At 37.8% G+C, this 26,415-nt stretch overlaps 1 protein-coding gene across 11 annotated transcripts in view; it reads right to left on the bottom strand.

Moving 5' to 3' along the window:
• Positions 1–26,415, bottom strand: part of CHRM3 (cholinergic receptor muscarinic 3) — a 557,245-nt gene that overhangs the window by 248,913 nt on the left and 281,917 nt on the right. For 10 of the 11 annotated variants that reach the window (XM_061161389.1, XM_061161388.1, XM_061161392.1 and 7 more), the window contains one exon: positions 13,980–14,082. The exons of the other annotated variant lie outside the window; for it this stretch is intronic. Coding sequence is in view for 3 of the 10 variants with exons in the window: in XM_061161384.1 (XP_061017367.1) it covers positions 13,980–14,082 (103 nt within the window). In the remaining 7 variants the exon portion in view is untranslated. The remainder of the gene's footprint in view (positions 1–13,979; positions 14,083–26,415) is intronic. 11 annotated transcript variants of the gene reach the window in all.

Below are 26,415 nucleotides of genomic sequence, written 5' to 3' on the forward strand. Positions count from 1 at the left end.
ATCCTCTGCAGTTTTCCATCAACTCTCTGGATTCCCTTCACTTGTATTTATATATATTTTAGTATTTTGTTATGAACAGATAAATTAGTAATAAATACACATTAAAAAGTTTCAGCCACTCACTAGTGTCAAACAAACAGGTTGAATTTTTAGGAATACTAGTAAAAACAACAGTATGCAGCTCTTTTCAATGATGATACTTTTCCAAAGCAGGAAAAAATTATTTACTGTGAATTTCCATATAAGGGGTAATTTTTGAGAAACATAGTCCTATTTTAAGTGCTTTTTTTAAAGATGAGAAAGTAATTTGGCATGAAATCTGCTCAATTTATATTAAAGTAGCCCCTCCTTTTTTGGGTAATCATTTTGCCAAGATGGGATCAATTTAGGAATTTCAAGTATCATATCTCCTAAAACTAGCTTTCATGTTAAGTTGGAGAAACAAACTGGAATGTGAATCCATGGGATGCTGGCTGTTATGGTAAAAGGTAATGTACAGACTTTGAAGGAAAAGAGTTCACCCAGCAACCCCTCTTCTCCCTCTGAGGGTCATGCGACCCTCTGTGCATTTTTTTAGAACCAAATGAGCTTAGAAGCACCAGCAGAGTTCTTGTCTCTTCTCCCTTTATATGCTCTCATTTCCAGGACTTGAATTGCTTTAAAACAATACGAAATGCCACCAAATCTCCAATCAGACAACTCCTGAAATCCAGACTGCCTCAGACCTCCTGGAGATCCCTCCCAATCATTTCTCTTGGGGTCCATCTAAGAACCTCAGATTCTTCATGTTCAAATCCTACTCAAGACTTCCCCTCCATTAACCCCACCTACCCCAAGTCCTACTTCTAGAAGCAATACCAAAACTGGGCTCTTTACATATGTAGATTCATTCTCCCTTTTCCTGGAATAATAAATCCCTCAGATATCTAGCTGGTCACATGGTTACCTTCCCTGTAGTGAGGTGTGACTATGCAAGAAAGAGAAATGTTCCCTTCCAAGCCCATGCTTTCCCACTCTGTTGACAAAATGTAATCCTTTCCCTATCTATTCTCCTTCTCAGAAAAGCCAAATTCATCCTTCTAAAAAAATCCTCAAATTAGGTCATTCTGTTGCTCTGATGGGGTTCAGGGCAGGCTGCCCCAGAATGTGCCACTTTGGCACATAGATTATGTTCATCTGAAGACAATTGAAAAAAAAACAGTCTCATGAAGAGTTTTTTATTTTTTATTTTTATTTTTTGATAAGGAAGCTGTGGTACATATACACCATGGAATATTACTCAGCCATTAAAAAGAATTCATTTGAATCAGTTCTAATGAGATGGATGAAACTGGAGCTCATTATACAGAGTGAAGTAAGCCAGAAAGATAAAGACCAATACAGTATCATGAAGAGTTTTTTTACCTCCCACTTAATCACCTTAAAGAATTTAGATGGACAACTCAGTCCAGGAAAAGAACCATCACCAGGGATTATAATAAGAGTGTGCGCTGGTATAAGAAGCTGGGGGGAGCCTGGGAGGGCTTATTTGTTCAAAATCATTGCCTCCACCTAGCATGGCAAACATTTGTTTACCAAACATTTGCTCTTCCCACCCTCCTGTGAATAACCTTCCTTCTCTTTGAAGCCCCAGACCCCTCCTGTCTTCTACTGAGCTCAGGGTGGCACACAAGTGTCAGCTGCCTGACTGTCTGAGAGCTTCTCACGTCTACATGAGATTTCTATGAATATAAAGTTAAATTTGTTTTTCTCCAGTTAACCTATCTTATGTCAATTTAATTACTAAACTAGTCAAAAGAACCTAGAAGGGTAGAAGAAAAATCTTCCTCCTTTCCAGTTCAAAGTCTTACAATGGCTTCCCAGGTCAACTAGTAAAAAATCCAAGGTTCTTACCATTGTCTACTTGGCCTCACTAAGTGGCACTAGGGCCTTTTTGATGCTGGTTCCCCTGGCTGGGCTTCTTCTGATTTCTCTTCCAATATGACCTTAACAGACCTTACTAAAAAGGACTTTCTTGAACACTCTCTATAGAAGAACACTGCCCCTTGCCATGATTCTCTGTTTCCTTAAGACATTTAATAAGAGTGATTTCCCTTGACATTGTATATTTACATATGTTCCTTCTGTCTGCCCCTTACTTAGGATAGAACCTTTATGAAGGCACAGAATTTTCTATTTGCTGTCATAACCTCACAGCACCTAAAAGAATGTCTGGAACAGAGGATGTAGTCAATAAATATTCCAGTTTTAGGATCTCTCAGAAAGAGGAAGCATACTCTTTTTGAAGACATAGTATATGTTTGGTAAAGTGTGAAAGTGAAAGTCGCTCAGTCATGTCCGACTCTTTGCAACCCCATGGACTATACAATCCATGGAATTCTCCAGGCCAGAAAACTGGAGTGGATAGTCTTTCCCTTCTCCAGGGGGATCTTTCCAACCCAGGGATCAAACCCAGGCCACCTGCATTGCAGGCAGATTCTTTACCAGCTGAGCCACAAGGAAAGTCCAAGAATACTGGAGTGGGTAACCTATCCCTTCACCAGCGGATCTTCCTGACCCAGGAATTGAACGGGGGTCTCCTGCATTGCAGGTGGGTTCTTTACTGACTGAGCTATCAGGGAAGCCCTTGGTGAAGTGCAAGAAATTCCAAATACAAAATAATTTTCCTATATTTGTGGAGTGAGTTGAGGTTTGTTGTTTTATTTTTATGCCCTTTTTATATTCTCTCAAAATTTTTTTTTCTCTTTTTGGCAGCAAGATCTTAGTTCTCTGACCAGGGATCAAACCCAAGCCCCTTGCATTGGAAGGGCGGAGTCTTAACCACTGGACTGCCAGGGAAGTCCCAAGCTTATGTTTTTTTTAATGTAGCATTTTCAAAAGTCTAATTCATGGGTGCTGCTATTTCATAATTTTTTTCCACTAACTAAAACCACTCTAACCAGAGATATTTACATTTTTATTCATGTTCTTATCACTGTTTTATACAAATGTTTACTTAACCTAAACTTGAATGCAAATCTCTCTGTGTACAACAGAAGTGCTCAAAGTCAAAGGCAACAATTGGCTCTATAAATATTTTATTACTAGTCATTCCTCTTGCAACTAAAATTTATGAAACTTCAATACAGAATCCTCCCCTGGGGTGGGAGGGGATACTGAGAAAAATCTCATTTTTTATTTTTCAACAAGGCAAATTAGTGACATTCAAACAAATCACATTTTAATTCTAATTGTTATTAAAAACTCCCGTGGAGAGAACTGGTGAGGTCTACATTATTTTAAAATAAATAAAAAAGTATCTAAGCATATCTTCAGCCTTTACTCTTTGAGCTAAATTTTTAATTATGACTTAATCAATGGTGAATTTAATATAAGAGTGGGGCCAGAGTCATAGGGTCTTTAATTTGACTGTCAAAAACATTGAGTAAATAAGATTTCAGGGCAAGATTAACTGTCCTAAGAACACACGATGACTTAAACGACTTTAGAGGTGTCTGTGTTACTGCGACTTGTTCTGCTCAGTGAGTATCATTCCTTTTTCATCTTGTAACACCATCAAAATACCATCAGTACTTTGCTACCTGAATTTTAGTTATATACTCTGTATACATCAAAACCAATAAATATCTACAAGTCATGACTTCCTATTAATTTAGTACACGAGTAGTTTTATAGTATTTTAGTGAAAGAATCTTATGAAAAGGGATTAATATTTTTTAAATATTGAGAAAACAAAGATCACTTGTTGCTAAATTTAAAAAAAAAAAAAAAACTAAAAGAAGACTTAAAGTAACTGCAGAATTTTAAACCGAATGTAGAAAAGACTACAGTAAGGCAGACCCTAAGACAAAAGATACTGAAAGACATACCTTCTTTCCAAATTGTAGTGGCAAAATAATAAAAATAACAGCTTTTTAAAGTTAAAAACATATAAATTAAAAATTAATTATCAGCTTTTTGAGTTCATCTATTTACTTATTCAGTAATTAAACAAAGATGTATTAAGTGTCTACTCGAGGCCCCCTCTTAAGTACTGGCAGCATAAAACAAATATTATAGGATTCTTGCCCATGGGGTGTGTAAACAACACAGCCTCAGCAAAAAGACTATCGTGTGCTACACTAGTGTAGCTCACTCTCCATGCACTCATCTATGACTTAGTTCTCCACAGGAATTCTTAAAACTCACTTACTCATTGTTTCTGGAATGCTTACTATGTGTCAGAATGTGAAGTATGTAAAGATCAGTCAGGTCTCCTGTTGGTCTGTTGGTGGGGAGCCCTCACTCTGGCATATAAAAGCTGTGTGACCTGGACTTAAGACATTTCACAGTCTCTGGGGACATCACTTTTTTCATTTTTTCATTTTATGTCTGTCTCTTTGATGTAAATTTGAGCCAGTGAGGGCCTTGGTGAGGTCTGAATTAAAATCACCATTCTCCAAAGTTTTACCATACCCAGGCATTCCTCTTACATCTAATTGAATCCTTTCAACAGAGTCTGTTCATAAAGTGGGCCTGATGACCCTTATTGGCAGAATGAATGGGAAAGCAGAGGCTGTGATAAGTCAAGAGACAGGGAAACACAATTTGTAGGTTTTAATCCAGGTCTTGAATCCAGAGCTGCTGAGTGCAAAACTGATGCTTACATCAACTATACTACTTACTACGTGGAAGTACTTCTAAAAAACAGCTACACCAACATAGAACACTGTAAGTCTTAAAGGATAATCTTAGAATTCAAATAGACAGAAAATAAAACAGTAAATATTGCCCTGAGAATGGAGTTTCAATAAAATTGAAAAAAAAATGTCATTAGATCTTTGTATGGTAAAATATTTGAGGGAAAAACCCAAGAGAATGTGTTTAAGTTAATGGGAAATACACATACATATACACACACACAGAGTTATACACTAATTATATACATTATTACTTACCAGTTACCAGTCCCTTCTGCAAATAGCTCAGTGAAAAAGTATTACAATATATATATATATATATATATATATATATATATATATATATATTTAAAGTAAAAGAAGGTATAAAAACTTTTTTTTTTTTTTTCAGACTGGCAACCACTTTAGAAGCAGAGAGTTTATGGGTTACTGTAAAGCACTGAGGATGGCATGATGCACTAACAGCAGTATTTGATGGTGGGAAGAATATAAGGGGGCGCTAGTGGTAAAGAACCCGCCTGCCAATGCAGGAGACATTTAGAGATGAGAGTCCGATCCCAGGGTCGAGAAGATCCGCTGGAGGAGGGCATGGCAACCCACTCCAGTATTCTTCCCTGGAGCATCCCATGGACAGAGGAGCCTGGAAGGCTATGGTCCACAGAGTCACAAAGAGTTGAATACGACTGAAGCGATTTAGCATGCATGCATATATATTTCTTGAGTGCAACTGATTAAAAGAGGTCACATTTACATTACTAAAGACAGGTTTTTATAACTTTGTGATATGAAGACCACAGATTTGTTTCCTGTTCCATTCTAAACAGTTTGAAACTTAGAATGGATTTAACTATGTAGTGAAATGCTTTTTTAAAGTATATCTATTATAAGTATCAGTATGCTCTAATTTACTCATAAAGATGATGCTCTGATATTACCACATGATGTTATTGTTCTGGAACATTCCCTCACAGAAACAATACTGATGAATAATCTCTGAACCCAGCATCAGAGGTACACCGGTAACATTAGCTTCCATTAAAAAAATTATTAGCAAATAAAGTCAGAGATCAAATATAAAACATGTAGACACTTTCTTAGCAAAAGGAAACCAATTATTTATTCTAGGGCATTAGAAAACACATCTCACAACTCATTAATTTTCCTCCAAATTACTATAATTATTAAAATACAGTATTAGTAAAAAAATCCAAAATAATGTTCCAGGTAACCCAGCACATATTAGGCAATCGATACAAATTTATTTAACGAATAGACAATATTTGGCCTTAAGTGATAGCTTTTTTTCTTAACACCTTAAATTTTTCCAAGTTCCTATATTAATAAGTAAAGTGGAATGTGAACTTTAATTAATAAGAAAAGTGTAGTGAAAGACATTACATCTTTTAAAAGTATTAAAGTTTTTGGAGTCACCTTCTGAAACACTACATTTTTCTCTATTTGGCCTTTTTCCCACCTAAAAAAGGGTGAGAGTGTGAAAGCTCAAGTTAATGAAACTCCTTCCCAATCTTTTTGGATGCTCCAGACTACTGGGCAAATTAATTTATTGCATCATTTCCCTAGCTGCTAGGGAATGATAAATCAGGAGGGATTCATGGATCACTTAGTATTTATCCAATATACAATAAAGCATTTGTTTAGTGACTCATTTGTACTGCCATTAGGAAATACTATGATGAATATGATATTGGTAACAGTCCTCAAAGAATTCAGTCTTAGGGGAAAACAATCAAGAAAATCAGTAAGTTCCAATACACAGCTATAAGTGCTAGGTAACCATGAAGCTAGCAGGGCTTGGGGGAAGAACATGGTGAACTCTGCCTGGGGAGAAGATGAGTAGGGCATAGGGAAAGACATCAATGAACCATGGAGATTTCATTTGGATCTTGAAAATGGATAAACATTTGGCAGGAAAGTAGGTTCAGTGTACTCCAGGCAGAATGATGAGTAGATGCAAGCAATTTCCTGTATAATTTTCAGGAAACAAACCGTCGAGTGAGGAGTATATACAGGAGTCACGGAAGAGAGTAGATTATATGACCTTTCACAGAAACTCAGTTGTGAAACTGGGTGAGTTTCCTCCTCTGTTACGAACACCAAACATGGTTTCACACATTGCCCAATATCCTCCTAGGGAACAAAATCATTCTGATTGAGAAGCACTGGTTTAGAGGAAAAGGGTTATACGTTTTAAAAAAGAAAAAGTTCTGGTATCACGGTTTATCCTTCTTATTAGTAAGGCAGATAGGAATGATTCATGACATTATTTTTCTCTAACACATTTTTCTTTGTTATATGTAAAGAAAGGCTATAACTTATCTCACAGGGTGACTTTGAAGATTAAATAAGATATTCTGAAGAGATGATATGTGTTAGGGGACTCAAAGAGGGACTGGCCCATGACAGTGCCTTGTAAATGTGAGATGGGCCAGCAGATTAAAGGGGAGACTCAACTGTGTCAATTGCTTTGCAGAGTACAGATAATCAGCTTAGTTTGAAACAGGTTTTGTTAGTTGAAAAATGTCCCAGAAAGATAGCTTTCAGCACCACCAGGATCATATTTTGTTCACAACTCTGAGATGGGCTCTCACATTTTTTTAAATCTTTTCTTTTCTAAATAGGACCTAAATATTTTACAACCAGAAGTTAATTCAGAATACCCTCAAAGTGATAAGTAACTCATGGAAGTATAACATAAGTTGAGATTTTGGCCACTCATTACTTGGTTCTATTTGCCATCATTGTTTTTTCACTACTGTGTGTAGTTTATAATGCAGTATTTGAAAACAAGCTATATGTTAATATAATTATACAAGTCATTTATCAGGAAGATAGAGATTTTTTAAAATCTTTTTAAAATAGATCCATATCTGCTGGCTTTTCAAACTGAAAATGTCTTCAATCTTTTAAGACCAGAATCCATGATACTAGGCATTCTTAACTCCCTTTATCCTACAGAATGTTGCTTGCAAAATATGACTCCTTTTCCTGTTTAAAATAATTAAATTGTATGCCATGCTTTTAGAATATTAACCACAACAATTTTTATATTGCAAAGGATTTGATAGAAGATTTAAAATCGGGTAGATTTCAAGAGCAGGACAGCGATATAAAGCTTGTGCCATGAATCCACAAAGTTGCTATCTCGGAAAATAAGCAGCATTTAAATGGCAACCCATTCTGGCATTCTGGCCTGGAGAATTTCATGGACAGAGGAGCCTAGTGGGTTACAGTCCACGGGGTCACGGAGAGTCAGACACGACTGAGTGACTAACACATTTATTCTCTTAGTTCAATGGTCTCAAAGAAAATATAGACTTATTTTTTTTTTCCCAAAAGCTCAAAGAGTAAGAAATTAAAGATACACCTATAAAGTAGTAGCCAATATCATAAATAAAAACAGCGTTAGGCAAATACATAATTTTATGCCAAAGGAAAAAACTACCAAAATTTAAATCAATAAAATGCTCAACTTTTGTGAGACCCTAGTCAACAATTTTGCAACTATAGCTTCTACTTGATTTCATAAAACAGCATTTAAAATTTAGTGTTGATAGTGGTAAAGAACAAAAGACAAAATCAAGATCTCTGAGCACATTGAGGTTCAAAGGCCAATGGAATTCACCATATAAATTCATACTTCAATGGTTTTGTTTCAATCTTCTGTGAAACACAACCATAAATACAAATAAAAAGAGGCTGATGATAAATACACATAGTTCAGGATAGCTATATCTCATTCCTCCATCCATGATCCTCAAATATTCGTCCAATGGTCCCATAGTATGATAAATACTCTTTTCCCTTCCATTCCTATCAGGTATGTAATTTCTCTTTTTACACAATGAGTATTTTAATGTTAGGCAAATATATCTTTTTTCAAGAAAATTTGGCTTTAGTCCCCAGTAAACCTAGAGTCAAGTCTGATGATCACCACAGCAACTGTTGGTCTGCCTAATTGTGATTGATATTTATTTCTCTTGATTCTGCAGTTTTATTTATATTTGTTATTTCTTAATTTTCTATTTCATTGATAATTATTATGCCTTAATTTTCTATTTCATTCATCTTTTAATAATCTATCTAAATTATTTTAATGTATAAAAAAGCAGAGTACAGACACATTAATCACAAACAAGTGAACAGTGGAGAATGAAAATGTTTAAAGGATGGCAAAAACCACTAAAATATTGTAAAGTAGTTAGCCTCCAACTAATATAAACAAATGAAAAAAAGATGAAAAAAAAAAAAAAGAAAATGTTTAAAGGAAAAAAAACTAATAATATAAAGAAAGACAAATTTGAACATTAAGGTGGCTAAGTTAAATATGGGGATGTTTCCAATTTCAGAATACTTACAATCAAAGTTATCATTGATCATATTATTAATATTCAGATAAAGTAAAATAATTTAAGTATCTCTCCAATATGGGAATATAATTGAAGGATCCTAAATATATGAAATTACTTATCCTTGAGGCACAGTATGTTGTGATACTAAGAAAACAACTTAATTTCAAAGTGAAATTTCATATCCTTCTGAGAAAAACAATTTTATGTATGAAGGGCTAATATGGTCATCACAGCCATTTGGACCATCTACTCATTTTCTAAAAGGCAAAAGTGAAGCAATGCAAAGCATATGGATTTTAACTGGGTTTGAGCTTTGCCAAGAAAAGTCAAAGACTGAATAGATAAGTAGATGGAGGCACAGGACTAATTCACGCACTTCCTAGAGAGTTTATTTGGGCGGCATCTTGCCTGATCAGACAACATTAGGCTCTGTTCAATTATAAGTGCAGCTGTTTCTGTACTAGACTAGTATTTACCAAGACACTGTAGTATTTTACTCTTAATGTCCCACACGCCCCTAGCAAAGTTTTTAAAGATAAGGTACCTGAAACAGGAGTCTTTAAACTAGAACATCCTCTTAGCGTGGCAGTTAAAAAAGATTTTAAAGACGAAAACTTCAGTGAAGGAGAAAGGGAAGTGAACAGCCGTGCCTTAATGAAATCAGGATGAGCTGCTCACCAAAATATTAGATTTGCTGGCCCTTTGACTTTGTCCAAATCCTTTAAAAATGATGCCCATCTCTCTCTGCTTCCACAGAGCATACCAGATATAATATCAGCTCTGATGAATTACCATTTTTATTGGTCATTATTTTATATATCTAGTTCACTGGCTAAGTCAGTTCCTAGCTTCAGTACAATTTCATCTGCTTGTATCTAAAATTAAAACACATTTGCATTATTCATCATTCATTGCACACACATTTACTAAAGTCTAATATGGTTCAAGCATGCAGGATCCTGGAAGAATATATCTTTTGTTCCAAAATGTTCATTCTCAAAAGTCAACACAAAGTGCTAGAGGATTGATAGGAATAAGAAAAAGTCTGATATAATAGCAAATATCTATGACAAACATGCATATTTTTGAAGCTATTTGATATATACATATAACATAATACATATCTTCACAATCAATTCAGCATCCCTATTGTTCCTGCCCTAAAATAAATATAGGATACATTTACCTTTTACTTTAGATTTTTAAAAATGAATCCTAATTAGTTTAGGGAACTTCTCTGATTAAAGTGAATTAATGGCAAGTGAAAAATAATAGTAGAAATACAATGTGAGCTATACTTAACCCAGGGTTCATTTCAAACACATTAATTCCCTTCTCAATAGCTGTTTCATGTGGTGACAATAAGACAGACCCTCTGTCCAAATCCCAGACACTCAGTGATACAAAGAATTTAGAAAAATGGATTTATCTTACTGGAAAAGATTTCCATGTCCTAATGTAAAACCTTAAAACATAATGGTCATCACTGCCTGAATCCTTTCAAGCGATTTCTAAAATGGCATGAAAAGAATCTGTGGCCTTATTATAAACCTATTCACCACAAAGAAAAATTATATACATGGCCAGTTAATCTTGATTTCCAAAGGAAAAACAAAGGCATCTCATTAACAAACACTATCCTGTATTTGGGGCTTCCCTGATGGCTCAGACAGTAAAGAACCTCCCTGCGATGCAGGAGACCTGGGTTCAGTCCCTGGGTCAGGAAGATCCCCTGGAGAGGGGAATGGTTACCCACCCCAGTGTTCTTGCCTGAAGAATTCTGTGGACAGAGGAATTTAACTCTAGGGGTGCTTAGTGAGTATGTGCTTGTGCCTCTCTCTGTATTTTGTTTTCCACTTGTCCTCCAAAATAAACATTTAGGAAAGCAGTGAAATGTCCATTGTTTCTTTAAATGTAAGACAGCTCTGCCCAGGCATATTATTTGGGTAAGCTAGGACCCTAAGGTAAAGCGGATAACTGTGTCTCAGGCATTAATTCAACACCTCAGGCTACAACATCTTTATTGGTCTCTGTTACCTGAATGCCATAGGCACATTTTTGTCTTAACACAACTCCTTGAACTTTTTATAATGTCAGTAGTGAAGCATTGATGGTTTTATATTGAAGAAAATAATTGTCACCTGTATGAAATAAAACTTGATTACCGTGTGCACAAGAGGTACTAACATGGACACAAGTTCCACTCAGCTTCAAAGCAGTGTGTATTTATTGATTTATTTTTAAACTCAGAATAAAATAACATCACAATATGTCAGAAGATGTATTTTATGAAAATCTTCTGTGCCACCTTATCTTCTTCCCTTGCAATGGGAAGCATATCATCTCCAGCTATGGGGTGGGTGGAGTCTAAAGGAAAGACTCCAGTAACTACCTCTATGGCCCACAGAACCACTACACAGTCATTTTGAAAAAGAAAAGTCTCCACTGCAGCTCAAATAAATAACTGGATTTATGTTAGTTTTTGGTGACAAGGAGGAACTGTGTGTCAGAGCAGCAAGAGAGATGATTCCATGTATAACTACTAACCCTGACAAATACACATCCCTAGTTCAGTTAGTCCACCTAAAAATTCACTAGCATCAACTTACTTTGCTGGGTGGATCATGCAACTAGGAAGAAGTGACATTTAATAAACACTGGTGGCTGTGCGCTAGCATTAATCTTACAATAATGTCGCTGCCAGGCTATAACCCCCCTTCGCTCCTGGCAGCAGTGTGACATCAGGACACTGACTGGGTGGCAATCTGTAAAAGTCAGGGATGCTTTTGGCCCATGGGTCACTGCCTGTAGGGGTAGGCAGGCAGAAGATACTGTCAGATTAGGCAACAGGCCTCATGTGGGCCGCCCGCATTTGCTTCTGATATTTAATTCTCCAATGACTTAATCCTAACAAAGCTTCAACTCAGATTCTTCATTTAGCCAAGGTATCAAAGATTCTCATCAGCTGTTATCATTATTGTTATTACTATTGAAGAGGTTTACGCATGCATTAACTAGGTATGTCTCAATTCTGAAACAGTGACTCTGGCTGTTGGGTGGGGATGGAACTGAACAAAGATGAGAACTGAAAGGAGAAGGTGATTTAGCGATGATGCAAGAAAACTGTTAAGACCAGAAAGTGGCGAGTATGACTTGGGCATGGCCATTGCCATATAGGGACAGAGGAAAATGTTAGGGCAGTGGTTCCAAACCTTGGTTGCATATCAGAATCATCTGAAGAACTTTCTACAGTTTTGAAGCCCAGCTCTACACTCAGAACTATTGGCTTAATTTTCTAGGTACAGCCTAAGCACGCAGGAAATTGTCTTTTCACAGTGAGGGCTGAGAACCACTGGGTGGTCACAGCAAGGCTTTGGAGGACTTGATGGGTTAGCTGTGGAGAGGTTAAGATGAGGGAGGTAATTTGTATGACAACTAGAATTTGGGTACAAGCAACTAATTTAATTCATTTCCAGAGAAAGAATATGGGAAGCCCAGATTGTTATGTGAACTCTTCTGATTTTTTGATTTGGCATTTTTTAAACACGTGTATTGATATATTAATTTTGTGTTAAGCCAAAAAAAAAAAAAAAACAAAAAACCCCTATAAAATAAACAACCTAAGGGAGCTGGAACATGCAGGTGACTAGCTGCAACTTCTGCCTTAAATCAGGAAGGTTAAACTTTAATTATAGATTTAAGACTTTCAGATAATGTAGAAGATAGATTCTCTGGAGACTCAGGGAAACACATCAATTAATTACTTGAGACCTTATTAAGAATAAAGATGACCTAGAGTATTTGGCATATTGTAATTGTGAATTCACTTTCTCCCTCCTTACCTCTCTTCCTACCTCCTTCCCTCTCTCTCCCTCCCTCTTCCTAAGGAAGCAACACATTTTTTTTTCCAAGGTCATGGGTTAAGGAGTACAGCATAACATTTTTTCCCCCAAGGTCATAGGTTATATCTGATTAAGTCTCCAGGCTATGCTACTTCCCAAGTGTGGTTTTCAGGAGACATTTTGGGAAGGAGGATTGGGCAGGGCAGCTTTACTTTTGAAAATACAATTTATATAGACTGGACACTTTTCTAAATACATACCAAAATTTCAAAAAGTCTACAATATTTCCGAAAATATTTTGGAAAATTGAATACAACAAAGCAATGAAGCTTATAATCAAGTATCTCTTAGAGCTAACATACTAGTACCCCACAAGCCCCCCCAACACACACACACACACAGAGCACTCATCAAAGTAGTCAGAACTGAATTAAATCAGGAGCTACACAGCTTATATCTCATAGGAATCTAATTTCAGAATATCCCCTTCAAGATAACTTACAAAACAATAACACCTTCAAATACTGTATTTTTTGCCTTTATGTCATATTTGTGTCATTTTACACCACGGGAATACTGGTCACAAGAACTAAGAGCATCAAATAATCATTAATTAAATCCCATGTGCAGTCATTTAGTTCAAAATTTGGTACTTAGGTTTATCTAAGACTGGACCAATTTTGGAAAAAAAAAGTTACATCTTTCTGTTAGACTTTAGACTTTTGGATACTATATTTATAAACATAAACATCTGTCATATTTTATATACTTGAGTTCCACAGAGTTATATATTAAATTCCATTATTTTCAGAGCCATTTGAGCATGGAATTTCCATTCTCTACTGGCATGAATGTATTCTTAATTTGTATCAATCACACAACAAAGGAAATGAAGGGTGTTGGGGAGTCGCGTAGGTCGTATTATAAACACATGCTCTAAGCAGAAAAGACAAAGATCATCTCTAATACATGAAGTTTGCTCTTCAGAACAAATTCCATTCTTAATCAACAATAAGAAAAGCATAAATGGATATACCATCCATGGGTATTCAAAGGATGAGAAAGCAAACACTGGGAGTCTTACATACCTACTCCAGGTAGGATCCTCAAACCAATCCAATGTATCAATGACTGTGCTGTGTGCTGAACTTTCCTTGTAGAAAGAAACCAGATGCCATGTTGCCACGAAAGCTGAAAACCAGAAAAAGGAGGAGTAAACAAATCTAAAACAAGACAAAAGAAGCAGCAGGAAACTTGGGACCACTGAATTGTGAGACGGCATTTTAATGAAATTACAGGTTCCATAAATGGGGATTTATTCCAGTGTCTCCCCAAATGAATTTCATCAAGACACCTTTTCATCCCACAATAACTGTTAGCACCCTGCCACAGGAGTGATCCACAGCAGTTACTAGGGAAACGACTTGTGTAACGTACTTTCCCACAAGTGACACATCTCACAGACTGTCATATGGTCCCATGTTCTCAGTTTGAAACTTTCAGTAACTAGGAGTACTTTATAAGCTTCCCTATTAAAATATGCACATAAGGCGCATATATTTACATCACATACAGAAAGTTTGAGTGTCGTTTCTTTCACAAGTTTCATAGCAAATTAGTGAAGAATCATGAACCTGACTAGTACAATTTCTTTCATGGTGGTGAGTATCTGACATTCACTCATCATTCTGATCAGTATTTACTGAGTAAATAACAAGAACCAGATATTGGGTTGAGAAAATGAATAAGATTTGGTCCTGCCCTTAAAAACCCAAGTCCACTTGAGTAGGAAAGGCCACACTTGGACCCACAGCAACCCTGAGGAAGAAGTCATTGTGTTCACAGCGCAGACAGGACCCATGGGTGAGACAGAAAGCAGAGGGTCTTTAAGCTGAGCCTTGAATGGCGAGTAGGAGAAGGACAGACAGACAAAGGGAGATGGAGGCGAGGTGTGGGGAGAAGGGTATTATTCAGGCAGCATGTTCAAACACAGGAAGCTGTGAGGGAGAATGGCGTGTTCTGAAAGCTGCCTTACATCGGGTCTACAATAACGTGAGGGATAGAACATGAACAAAGGAAACGGCAGAACATCCTTTTACAGATTTAAATAGCCATAACTCAGCCCAACAGTACAAACACAAGCACCCACCCAAATGACTGTATACAACCTGAAACGATTCCCTAACTCCTGTACACACGTCATCTCGTCCTGGACTCAAAAGGTTGGGGGGGGCCCACCGGGGGGGCCCACCCAAGGCCAGAAAGTGATTTGTATAAATAACTTCACTTTTTCAGATTCTGAATGTAAGTGATATCATGTGATATTTGTCTTTCTCTGTCTGACTTAATATGACAGTTTCTGGGTCCACCCATTGCTGCAAATGGCACTATTTCATTCTTTTTAATCACTGAGTAATACTGATGATGTTACTGTCGGTGTGACAGAAACTAAGTCGTTTCTGACTCTTTTGCGACCCCACGGACTGTAACCTGTCAGGCTTCTCTGTCCATGAGATTTCCCAGGCAAGAATATTTGAGAGGGCTGCCATTTCCTTCTCCAGGGGATCTTCCCGACCCAGGGATCAAACTGGCCTCTCCTGCACTGGCAGGCAGGTTCTTCACCATTGAACCATCAGGAAAGCCCATGACTAATACACTTCTTTACAAAACAGAAATAAGACTCATAGATATGGGCAACAAACTTATGGTTACCAAAAAGGAATAAGGGGGAGGGATAAATTGGGAATTTGCAATTAACAGGTATGAGCTACTATATAAATTAGATAAACAAGGACCTACTGTGTAGCACAGGGAACTTTACTCAGCACTGTGTAATAACCTATAATGGAAAAGAATCTGAAAAATTTCATATATATATATATGTTTTATATATATATATTGTGTGTATACACATATATATGTAAATAAAACATAATCACTGCTGTTCACTGAATCACTGCCAATCAACTATATTCAACACAAAATGTTAATAAAAGAAACTAAAAGAAAACTTCATATAATTGGGGAAAAAACTGATTCATGTAGACAAGTTTAGTCCCCACTCTGTGCAGGGAGAGGGGTGTGTGTAGCATGTGGAATGACATCCTATTTCATGACATATGTTTTCCTGATTGCTCCAGTTCGGGCTCCAGGCACAACCAAGGTGTTGCCATCATCACCTTTTCTGTTTCCAGTTTTAGGAAAGCAAGCATGGGGTAGAAAGATTATGATTAGTTCATGTGTTTTCATCCCCTGGGTTTTGATATGTTTAAAAAAAGACTTCTTGGAACAGCCATATTGAAGGCAAGACTGGCAACGGTGTACCGTCCAGCAACTGTGGAGAATCTGGAGGTTGTCGACATTCAGCTCTGATCCTCAGATGCCCTCTGTGTTTGTAATGGTTACATATGAGGCTCACTCAGGCCTCCTGGTTTTTGCTTTTGACTTCATCAGCACTTTAGTAACTTTGCTGATGTAGTGAGTGGATAAAAGGGCTTTGCACTGTGGTCAGAGGTTGGATTAGTGCATTTATTCAGAGAGGAAAAGAGACCAGCGCTCATTTGTAACATATGAAAATGGGGAGAGCCAGCACAGAGATAGGGGAAATGCAGGTTTAGTAATATAAAAATGGAGAAATCTTGTCTATGACACATACTTATGTAAGGGAAAAATCTAAAGAGGGCCTGTGATGTTCTCCAAGGAACAAGAAATATAGCTGCTGAGGCTGGAAAGACTGGAGAGGAATTTTTTCTTTCCTCTTCCTCCTCCTCCTCCCACTTTTCCTCTTCTAAACTCCTAAAGTGAAACTGCTTAGAATATATCTTATTCAGTTCAATCTCTCACCATGGAAGTGAGACTGGAAAATCTTGTGGTAGCCCCCAAATCTCCTTGCCCTCATGAAATAGGATATAAGCTTTTATTTTCAATGCTTTTCCAATTGAGAAACTGTATGCCTGTTATAGGCTTCCTGAGACCTTATAACATATTAGGAATTATTTTAGCTTTAAAGAAGCATGGTTGCTTAAAAAGGCAGCTTCTGCTACAGAGGCTTTCAAGATAGAAACCAATTCCAGGCAACAGATGAGCAATAACGCCTAGAAAAGAGACAGACATTAGATGTAAGACAGACAAAATCCAACTGACAGTACCATCCAGATATGCAACTTGCAGCAATGCTCTTGTGTTGCAGTTGCTTGACAAACCACACTTGTTACCATAGAAGTAAGCTTGTTCTTGGGTACTGGCAGCAGAGAGCAGATGAAGCAGAAACATTACCCGAAACCAAAACAAAGAAGCAAATAAACAAATCAAAATACCTCTGAGCAACCTAAAGGAAGAAAACTTGGACAAGTCATATAAAGAGAAATTGAACTATACACAAAATTCTAAAATGAGCAATTTACGGAACAATTTTATTCTGAGTATATTTCCCACTTGTTTGTATGGACACTTAGGAAATTCAAGGGGTGTGATAGATTTGGCCTCTGTGATTTGTGGTATAATTCAGCGCTTGCTGGCATGGTAGAGATTGGTTCTCTGCAGAAATCTGACAACTAGCTCCTATAAACTCTGGAATGAGAAATCGGGTTCTATGAAAATTTGTACAAAAAGAACTTGAATGTTTAATCCATTGAAGAAGGAGTCAGGAGCAGGAGGGTTGATGGACTAAATGAGGGAGCCACAGACAGAGGGAAGGAGAATTAATAATTTCCTTTGTGGCGTGAACACACGAGGCATTGATGAATTCCTCTAATCACTTCAACAGCTTTATGAAGAAAATATCACTGTCACTAGTTTACAAATAGAGAAATTATATTTTTTTTGATAGGCTAACTCACTTAACACACAACAAGAAGTGGCCTTCTTATTGCATTAACTAGATTGCATTAACTACAATTATAAATAATAAAATGCAGCTGAGATAATTGGGAAAACAATTGATAGACTCACATATTTCAGTTGTATTATACATACGTACAGCCCACTGAATCACTGCCTCACTCATACCTATATTTAGAGTCCTTAAATATATTAATATCTTTGGACCTTGTTATCCACTCACAAATTATCCCAAGCAAACAATTCAAAATCAGGAAAATGTCATTGCAGCATTATTCATAATAGTGAATAATAGAAACTATTTGTGTATCCCACAGCAGGGCATCTAAGAAAATATGGGCATATTAACTCCAGAGTATATTAAGTTGCCATTAAAGTAATAATTAAGTCACAATACAAAGAAAGTGGTATATAAAATTGTATGTTCTGATTATAAATAGGTACAAAATATATATGTGAATAAATACTATCCACAGGACCAGGATAAAGAAAATTGTGGTACTAGGGTAGAGTAGTTATGAATGCATTAAAAAACCTTAACCCCATACTCACAATATATTTTAAAGCTTTACTCTTTTGAAATACCCACTCAATAGAAATACAGACTCACAAACATGATATATTTAGAATATGTATTTACAAGGTTAAATGCATTTCCAGCACACACAATATTATTTTGTTACACTGTTAACTATTTGAGAGTGGAGGAAACAGTTTGGAGATGGAGATATACTTAGGGTGATGTTGAGATAAAATACATATATATTTTAACAGAAGGTGGAACTCAGTTTCTTATAATGACAGTCCGTGGAAAAATTAGGTAAGATTACAAAAACAAGAAGACTTGTTAACATGATCATTAATGTATGTGATTTTAAACAGATCTATGATCAACAGTCTTTTCCCCTTGTACCATAGCTTTCGCCTTCTTACATTCCCTCCGTCCCATTTCCTAAAAGAAAGAAAAAAAAAAAAAAAAGCTAAGGAAAATTGGCTAGCTGCAGAAATCTCCCATTTCTTCATTTTCTTCATTAAGACATCACCCATCTCCTCAACAAGATCTCCTCCACCCTTGAGAAGCCATTTAGTCTTAGCAGGGCAGGGAGAAAGTACTTTTGAAGAAGCAAAAGCTAGTTTTTGCTTGCTGATCTCTATCTAAGAATACGGGTGAGCTAGCAAGTGTTCATCATTTGTCTCAGATGGTATCATATTCATCTCTCTCTAGTCTTGGTCTCACTCCTGGCTTTAGACAGTAAATATCTAGCATTTGCTGCTCCAAAACATCTCTTACCCTCTAGAAGTAAGATAAAGGGGTAAAAGCTCCAGTGGCTTTTACCTGGCTCCGGAGCTCTTAGAAAGCACACAAACTTACTACCTTCCACGTCTGTAAATCTCACAAATCATTAGAAATTCACAAACCACATTCCCTGCCCCTCCCCCGGCAGTTGTTTATACATTTGAATATAAAGAGAAATGCAAAATTCAACATAATTCAAGTACTGTTCAATCTCTTTTGGATAAGCCAGCCTTTCTGTTAGCCTTCCTTGCCTACTCTTTCTTTCAACATGGGCGTGCGTGCGCACATGCGCGTGCACACACACACACACACACACACACACACACACACACACACACACACAGAAGTGTGGCTTTAATAAATGCAGAAGAGAAGAAACAGTTTGCATTTCCAAACATGACTTTGTCTATTTCCTTTGACTTGTGGGATAGATCTCCTTATTTATCTGGGTGCTCCTAACCCTGCTGACATAGTAAAGTTTACCACTGGCATGCATGCCATCTGTTATTTCTTGACTAATTCAAGTTGGGTAGACATTTCTGTTTAACTCGACCTCATCTTATCTCTTGCCGACAGTGTACCCTTCTCAGAGGTCTGACCGTGATGCACCTTCAGCCTTGGGGTGCTGCAGCCCTCAGATCAGAACCATCTTCTCCTAGGGGATGGCACCACAGCACCAGCGACACATTCTCCAGCCCTTTCAGGGTCCTATCCATGCCACACTAGAACTCAAGTTCCGAGGCTTTCCTCCGATTGACCTTGTTACACTGCTAAGTTCACTATGATGCTGGCAAAGGGCTGCATATGAATTAGCTGCCTGTCTTAGACACACCTCCTTCTCACGAATACAAACCTCATTCTCCGGACCCGAAACTCCAAGAGAGAAAGTTGGGAGGCACCTATTAGATGGCGTCACTTTCCTTTCACAGTCATTCTTATTTTGCAGAGTTCCTTGGACTCAGCAAGGGGTCAATCTTCCTTTTCTTTCTTGGTGTCATAATCTCAATATCAGCGAGTGAGCCTACATGTAATAAGTTGAAGGGTTTCCCCCCTATACAATAGGACTTCAGTTTTTGAGGCTGACTCTTGATAATCTAATCTTTATCAATCTATCCTTGATAAATCTAGAGGATGCTTTCTCAAAAAGTAATTGGGATCTCCTCTCATAACCATGACAAAATACAAAGATGGAGTATAACTTACAACCTAGCACTCTCCTATTTCCCCCCAAACCCTAGAAAACTATAAAAAACAAATGAAGTAATTATTTTGAGGGACAGTATAGGTAGTATGGGGCTGTGATGACAGAGAAAGGAAACCAATAAGAGAAGAAAAACCTATATCTGGGTTCCTTGTTTGGAAGAGGTTTCTGGAAAGTGGGCACAGGAAAGGGAAAGTCAAACTCAGCTTGATTGCCTCATTGAACTGAGGAAGTGGTGATCACTGAGGATTCCAGGAATACTATGAAGAAGATGCTCAACAACGTTAGTTACTAGGAAATTAAAACCACAATAAGAGGCCACAATACCACTAAAACAACTGATTACAGAATGTTGGCAAGGATGTGCAGCCACTATAGCGTTCTTACACTGCTGGTGGGAATATAAAATGATACAACCTCTTTGGAAGACAGTTTCACAGCTTATTATGTAGGTAAACATATGCTTAATATGCAGCAGAGCAATTTTACTCCTAGCTGTTTACCCAAGAGAGATAAAAATATACGTCTACACAGAAACTTATACATCAATGTTCACAGCAACTTCATTCATAATTGCCTCAAACTGGAAAAAAATGTCCATCAGACGGACTGTAGAAAGCAAAACCTTGATATTGTCATACAATGGAATTAAAAAATGCAAGAGAAAGGGAAGAATCACTGAAACCATTACAACACCATGTAAAAATATTATGCTGAACAAAAGAAGCCAGACACAAAAGTGAATATTGAAGGATTTCATTACTATAAAACTCTAGGAAAAAAAATCTAAGGGTCAGAAAGCAGAACAGTATTAGCCTGGGATTGGGGTAGGGCAAGTGGGTGTCAGCTGACTAGGAAGGGCAATAGGCGAACTTTGTGGTGAGGGAAATGTACCAGGACTTGGTTTAGTGGTAATAACATGGCAGATAAATTTGTTTAACCTCATCCAAACATGTTGTTAAAGTGAGTGCTTGTTATTGTATATATATTATATCTCAATATAATATTGAGATTAAAATTAAATTTTACTTGGTGGCTTATTCTTTTATAATATCAGAACTGATCTCTTAAAATATTTTGTCATTTAAAAAATTTTTTAAATAGTAATTTAGGTACATTAGGGAATGTGCAGATCTTGCATTTGTTTTAAAATAATCCACTGTTGGGACTTCTCCAGTGGTCCAGTGGCTAAGATACTCCCAATGCAGGGGGCACAGGTTTGATCCCTGGTCAGGGAACAAAGATCCCACATGCAGTATGTAAGAGTTTGCATGTTGCAACTAAGACCTGGCTCAGCCAAATAAATTAATTTAAAAACAAATCCAGTGTCTGTGGGAAAAGGGCGTCCTAGAAAGTAATACGCTGCCCATGTGCTACTAATTCCTGAAGGCAGGTGGTGAGCACAGGGGGTTGATTATGCTTTTCTACTTTTGAATATGTCTGTAATTTTTTAATTTAAAATGTTTTAAACATCTAGTGGATTGCATTTATTTAAGACATTATTAACCTATTAGTTAGCGTTAGATGTCTACTTTACTTACTCTCCACATCCTTATTCCCTGATTATGTGTAAAGTCTTTCTGTGTCTTTTTTACACTTTTCATGTTGTCCTTTACTTTTCTCCTTTCATCTCTTAGCCAACAATAACTTTCATAGAATCAGCCTGCATGACACATTTAAGTCAAGACCTGAGTAATTTGAGAGAAAATTAGTTAAACTTCTGAGTCTGGTCCTTTACATTCAACGATCATGAATTTCAGTAAGCCTGGCCTGCAGAAGAAAGGCCCCTTCAGGAACAAATGAAACAGCCAGGTATGGAGAAATATCATTTTGTTAAGAAGTCTGTTTAACAGGATGATTGAAACAAATGGAACAAAGAAACCAAGTTAACACAGTGAACACAAAGAGACAGTTCGAAACATTTAAAAGGGAAAGGAAACTGGACTTAATTATTTTCATCCTACCTTTTTTTCCCTTTTAAGACATTTGGATTCTTGCTAACTTCAGGGAAAGTTGGTTCCAGGCTCCTAGTCACAGGAGTGGGATTCTGGTCCACAGGTGCTGAGCCTGGTTCTGGCTAACAGAGTGTGCACAGGCTCCATGCTGACATTATTTTTATAGATTTTATGGATCATTTTATAGATTTTCCAGTGAGAATGAAACCCAAGATGAAGTCAGTCAAAGTGGAAATTGATTAAGAATGTAGATGGCAGTGTTCAACTATGTAGGCAAGAATGGCCTTTAGAGAAATTAATGTCCCCTTCAGTTTCTTAGTGATGTATTAAATGGAATATAGTGCTTTCCCCCTGTTCCTATTATGTCTAGAACTACCCGTTCTTTCTATGAATAAGACCCCAAACTGATTTTCTAATGAGCAAGAGTGGACCAAAAAACATGTATTAATTACCAGCAAAGAACATAAGCTCTGCAATCACACTCTGATGGGATAAATAAGAACTTTGTTCTCCAGAACCCAGCCCACTATGGACAAACTGAGAATTGTTCTTAATGTTAAACTGGAACAATAAGGGATCAGGATATTTAAGAGTACATGCTGTACAGGGTCGACACACAATCCTATTATTGTAGAACTCTCATTTTCCTTTAGACACATTCCTTTTTCAAATATATCTTCTTGGGGACTTTTCTGATGGTCCAGTGTTTAGGACCCTGTGCTTCCAATGCAAAGGGTGTGGGTTCAATCCTGGGTTGGGGAACTAAGATCCCACATGCTGCGTGACATGATCAAAAAGTAAAAAATTTTAAAAAAAAAGTATATCTTCTTAAAAAATGTTTCTCCTTAGGAATTAAAGAATAAAATTTTTAAAGAGTCTGACTAAAAAAAAAAATAAAATAAAAGAGTCTGACTACAGAAAAAGGGACTACAGAATTTTTCTGACTACAGAAAAATTCCTAGGATAGAAACACATTACACTCGTTTCTTTACCAAGATGCTTTATATTTAATTATTCCAAAGGAAATAATAGGTAAAGAGCACGATACATACACTAGTGTGTTTCTGGGATGTGGAGAAATGTAATTATCTTCCTTGCTTTTGGGAAGTTTATGTTATCATTTAGGCAAAAAGATAATCATGTTGTAAGTAAAATGATACAAAGTTTTTTATATATGTATGTATACTATATACATAGTGTGAATCTATCTGTCTATCTATCTATCCAGCCGTCCATCCATCCATACATCCATCCACCCATCTATTTATGTAATGTGGTGCTCAAGTTCTTGGCAGTGAGGACCACAGTGCTGTGGGAAATGCATACATTTATAAAGGATACATTGAGAAAGAAGGAAATGGTTTGTGAGAGCTAAGCCAGATCTCAAAATATGAATACAATTCATAAAGTAACAGGAGGTATGTGTTTCTGGGGTGGGGGACAATAAAAACAAAGGTTAAGAATCAAGTTGATCTACTGTGGGACCAAGGAAGAAAAACACTGGGCTAAGTCAGAGGAAATTAGGTTGGAGCTTGACTTGGGAAAGCCTTGAATGTTGGTCCTCAGGAGCTTACACTTTATCCTGAGAGTAAGGCAGCCTCTGAAATGTTCTGAATGGAAGGTGGACATGATAGAGATGGTTTTTACATAAAGGAGATATAGCAGTGATGCTGACTAGACAAAGGGCAAAAAACTAAAGAAGCAGAGGCTAAATCAAATTTTAAAAGTGTATTGACCTTAGGATTTCCCTGGTGGTCCAGCGGTTAGGACTCTGTGCTCCCAGTACATGGGGCACTGGTTCCATTCCTGATTGGGGAACTAAGATCCTTCATGCCATGTGGTGTGGTAAAAAGCAAATAAATAAAATAAGCAGAAGTTTTAAAAAAAACAAAACAAAAAACAGTATACTGACCTTAAGTGATGAATAAGGAACATGTCTAAGTAGTAGCAAACTCTTAATAAGATTAAATGCTTAGAGTCTACATACATTGGTGAGTTTGGAAGCAAGTCAACATGAAACATTGACTGCATATGGCTTTAAGTTGTCTGAGAAAGGCTTATCACAGGGTTGCAAAGCTACAAGCATCAGAGCAGGATGAGTTTGGTGTCTACCAGGCCCTGGAAGACACTGAAAGAGCACACAGAGGAAGTTCACTGATGCTAGATCCTGTGGAGTGGGGTCGGGGTTTGATAGGAAGACACTGAAGACAAGTGGATTTAGGCGAAGAGAAATACAGGAAAACGTTAGGAGGCCAGCAGTGGAGAACACATCAGGGGACTCCGCATGTGCCTGTCCCTGCGTTTATAGAAGGTGGCACATATAGAAGGAGAGAATGACAGAATGTTTCCTTGGAAAAATTACTTCTACCCTTTTGGCTTCAGTTTCTTCATGGGACTGTTGGGGAGCTGCTGCCAGAAAATGCCCGCCTTAGCCAGGAAAGACAATAACCACTTGCCTGAGTTGCCTCACAACAGGAGGTCTTGATCAAAAAACTACAGTGCTGCCAGTGAAAAATAACTGGGAGAATGTGAGGCTGGCTGAGAGGAGGGAGGACATGCCAGCCCATAATATGTCTGCTAGTTTCCCAGAAGCCCTCATGCTGGAATCCATCTTGGCTGACAGAGGTCTGCGCCACCAGGAAGTACTCCAGTCAGACTAAATATGAGACAAGCGAGATGATTGGCTAGAGACAACCTGGAAACTCACCCCGTTACCGTAAAACATGAGGCTGTGAACAGAGCAGTTCTCCTGAGTCTCCTTATCCTCCTGCTCTCTACCCAGGTATCCCTTCCCAATAAAGTCTCTTGCTTTGTCAGCAAGTGTGTCTCCTTGGACAGGTTACTTCTGAGTGATAGATGCAAGCTTGCTCTTGTGCTGTGGAAGAAGTCCCCCTTCCTGCAATAGAACTTTATATTTTTATAGTTAAAATTACACTGAAGACCTGTCCCAAAGTTGAATGATAATCACTCTGTAACTGGGAGCATTGAAATAGAGAAATTGTGGGAAGCAGTTACCATGGGAACCATGAGAAAAGGTCTTGACAGCCCTTTGGAGATGACTGCAAAGTACCCAGCACAGACCAACAGACAGGATGCTCAGGTGAGGGTGGAATGTAAGGGACACGTGCTGAAGAAAATGTGTCACCAGCCTTCTAACCATAAGTGCAAGACTTTGAGCTTTTTGATTGTAGTATAAGTGCCTGGAATCAAGCTTTTGATTGCCAAGGCATCTATTTCAAAGACAGCCATCTCAGTAAATATTGCCAGGAGACTTCCCTAGTGGTCCAGTGGCTGAGACTCCATGCTCCCAACACAGGGGGCCTGGGTTTCATCCCCGGTCAGGGAACTAGATCACATATGCTGCAACTAAGACTTGGCAGAGTCAAATAAATATATAATATTTAAAAACATATATACATTGCCAGCTGTGTGCTTGCTAAGTCACTTCAGTGGTGTTCGAGTCTTTGCGACCTATGGGTTCTAGCCCTCCAGGCTCCTCTATCCACAGGACTCTCCAGGTAAGAACACTGGAGTAGGTTGTCATGCCCTTCCCCTCCCTCCAGGAGATCTTCCTCACTCAGAGACTGAACCCGAGTCTCTTATGTCTCCTGCATTGGTGGAGGTGGGGGGGCGGTTCTTTACCGTTAGTGTCACCTGGGAAGCCTGTAGCTGTGTGCCATAGCTCCTGAAAGAGCAACGAGATACTTCCCCACTTTCCCACTCATGAAGGTTCCCTTCTAGAAAGCACTGGGTGATGTAGATAACTACAAGCTCGAGTGATTCTGCTTTTCTTTTCCCAATTCTGCATCCTACTTCTGGCTTTTATGCTTTAAATTTGCTAATAAAGAATAAACTTGTGAAACCCTAATCACCCCCACCCCACTTGGACCCCATAAGGACGGAGTCTCAGGTCCATACTTTTTCTCCCTCTACCTACCCTTGACCTCTGATGTCTGGTTCTCGGGAGTGCCATGTGCCCGCCCGGACCTGCAAGTTTCTTCAAAGTTTCCTGATGGTTTTTGCTAAGATGTATCTTGTGATCATAACAGGAACCACATGGGCTGGTCAAGCCACAACTCTGGGTTCAGTTGGGATAATGTCTGTGGGGGCTCAATACAAGTCCAGACATTCTTAGCCTATCAATTCACTATCAATCACTATAAGACAGCTGAGACCAAACAAGACAAATCCCCAGCAGACTGGACAGAAAAGTAAAAGGTGATTATTCTCAT

Source organism: Dama dama, chromosome 15 (genome assembly GCF_033118175.1).
Source record: "Dama dama isolate Ldn47 chromosome 15, ASM3311817v1, whole genome shotgun sequence".
NCBI lineage: Eukaryota > Metazoa > Chordata > Mammalia > Artiodactyla > Cervidae > Dama > Dama dama.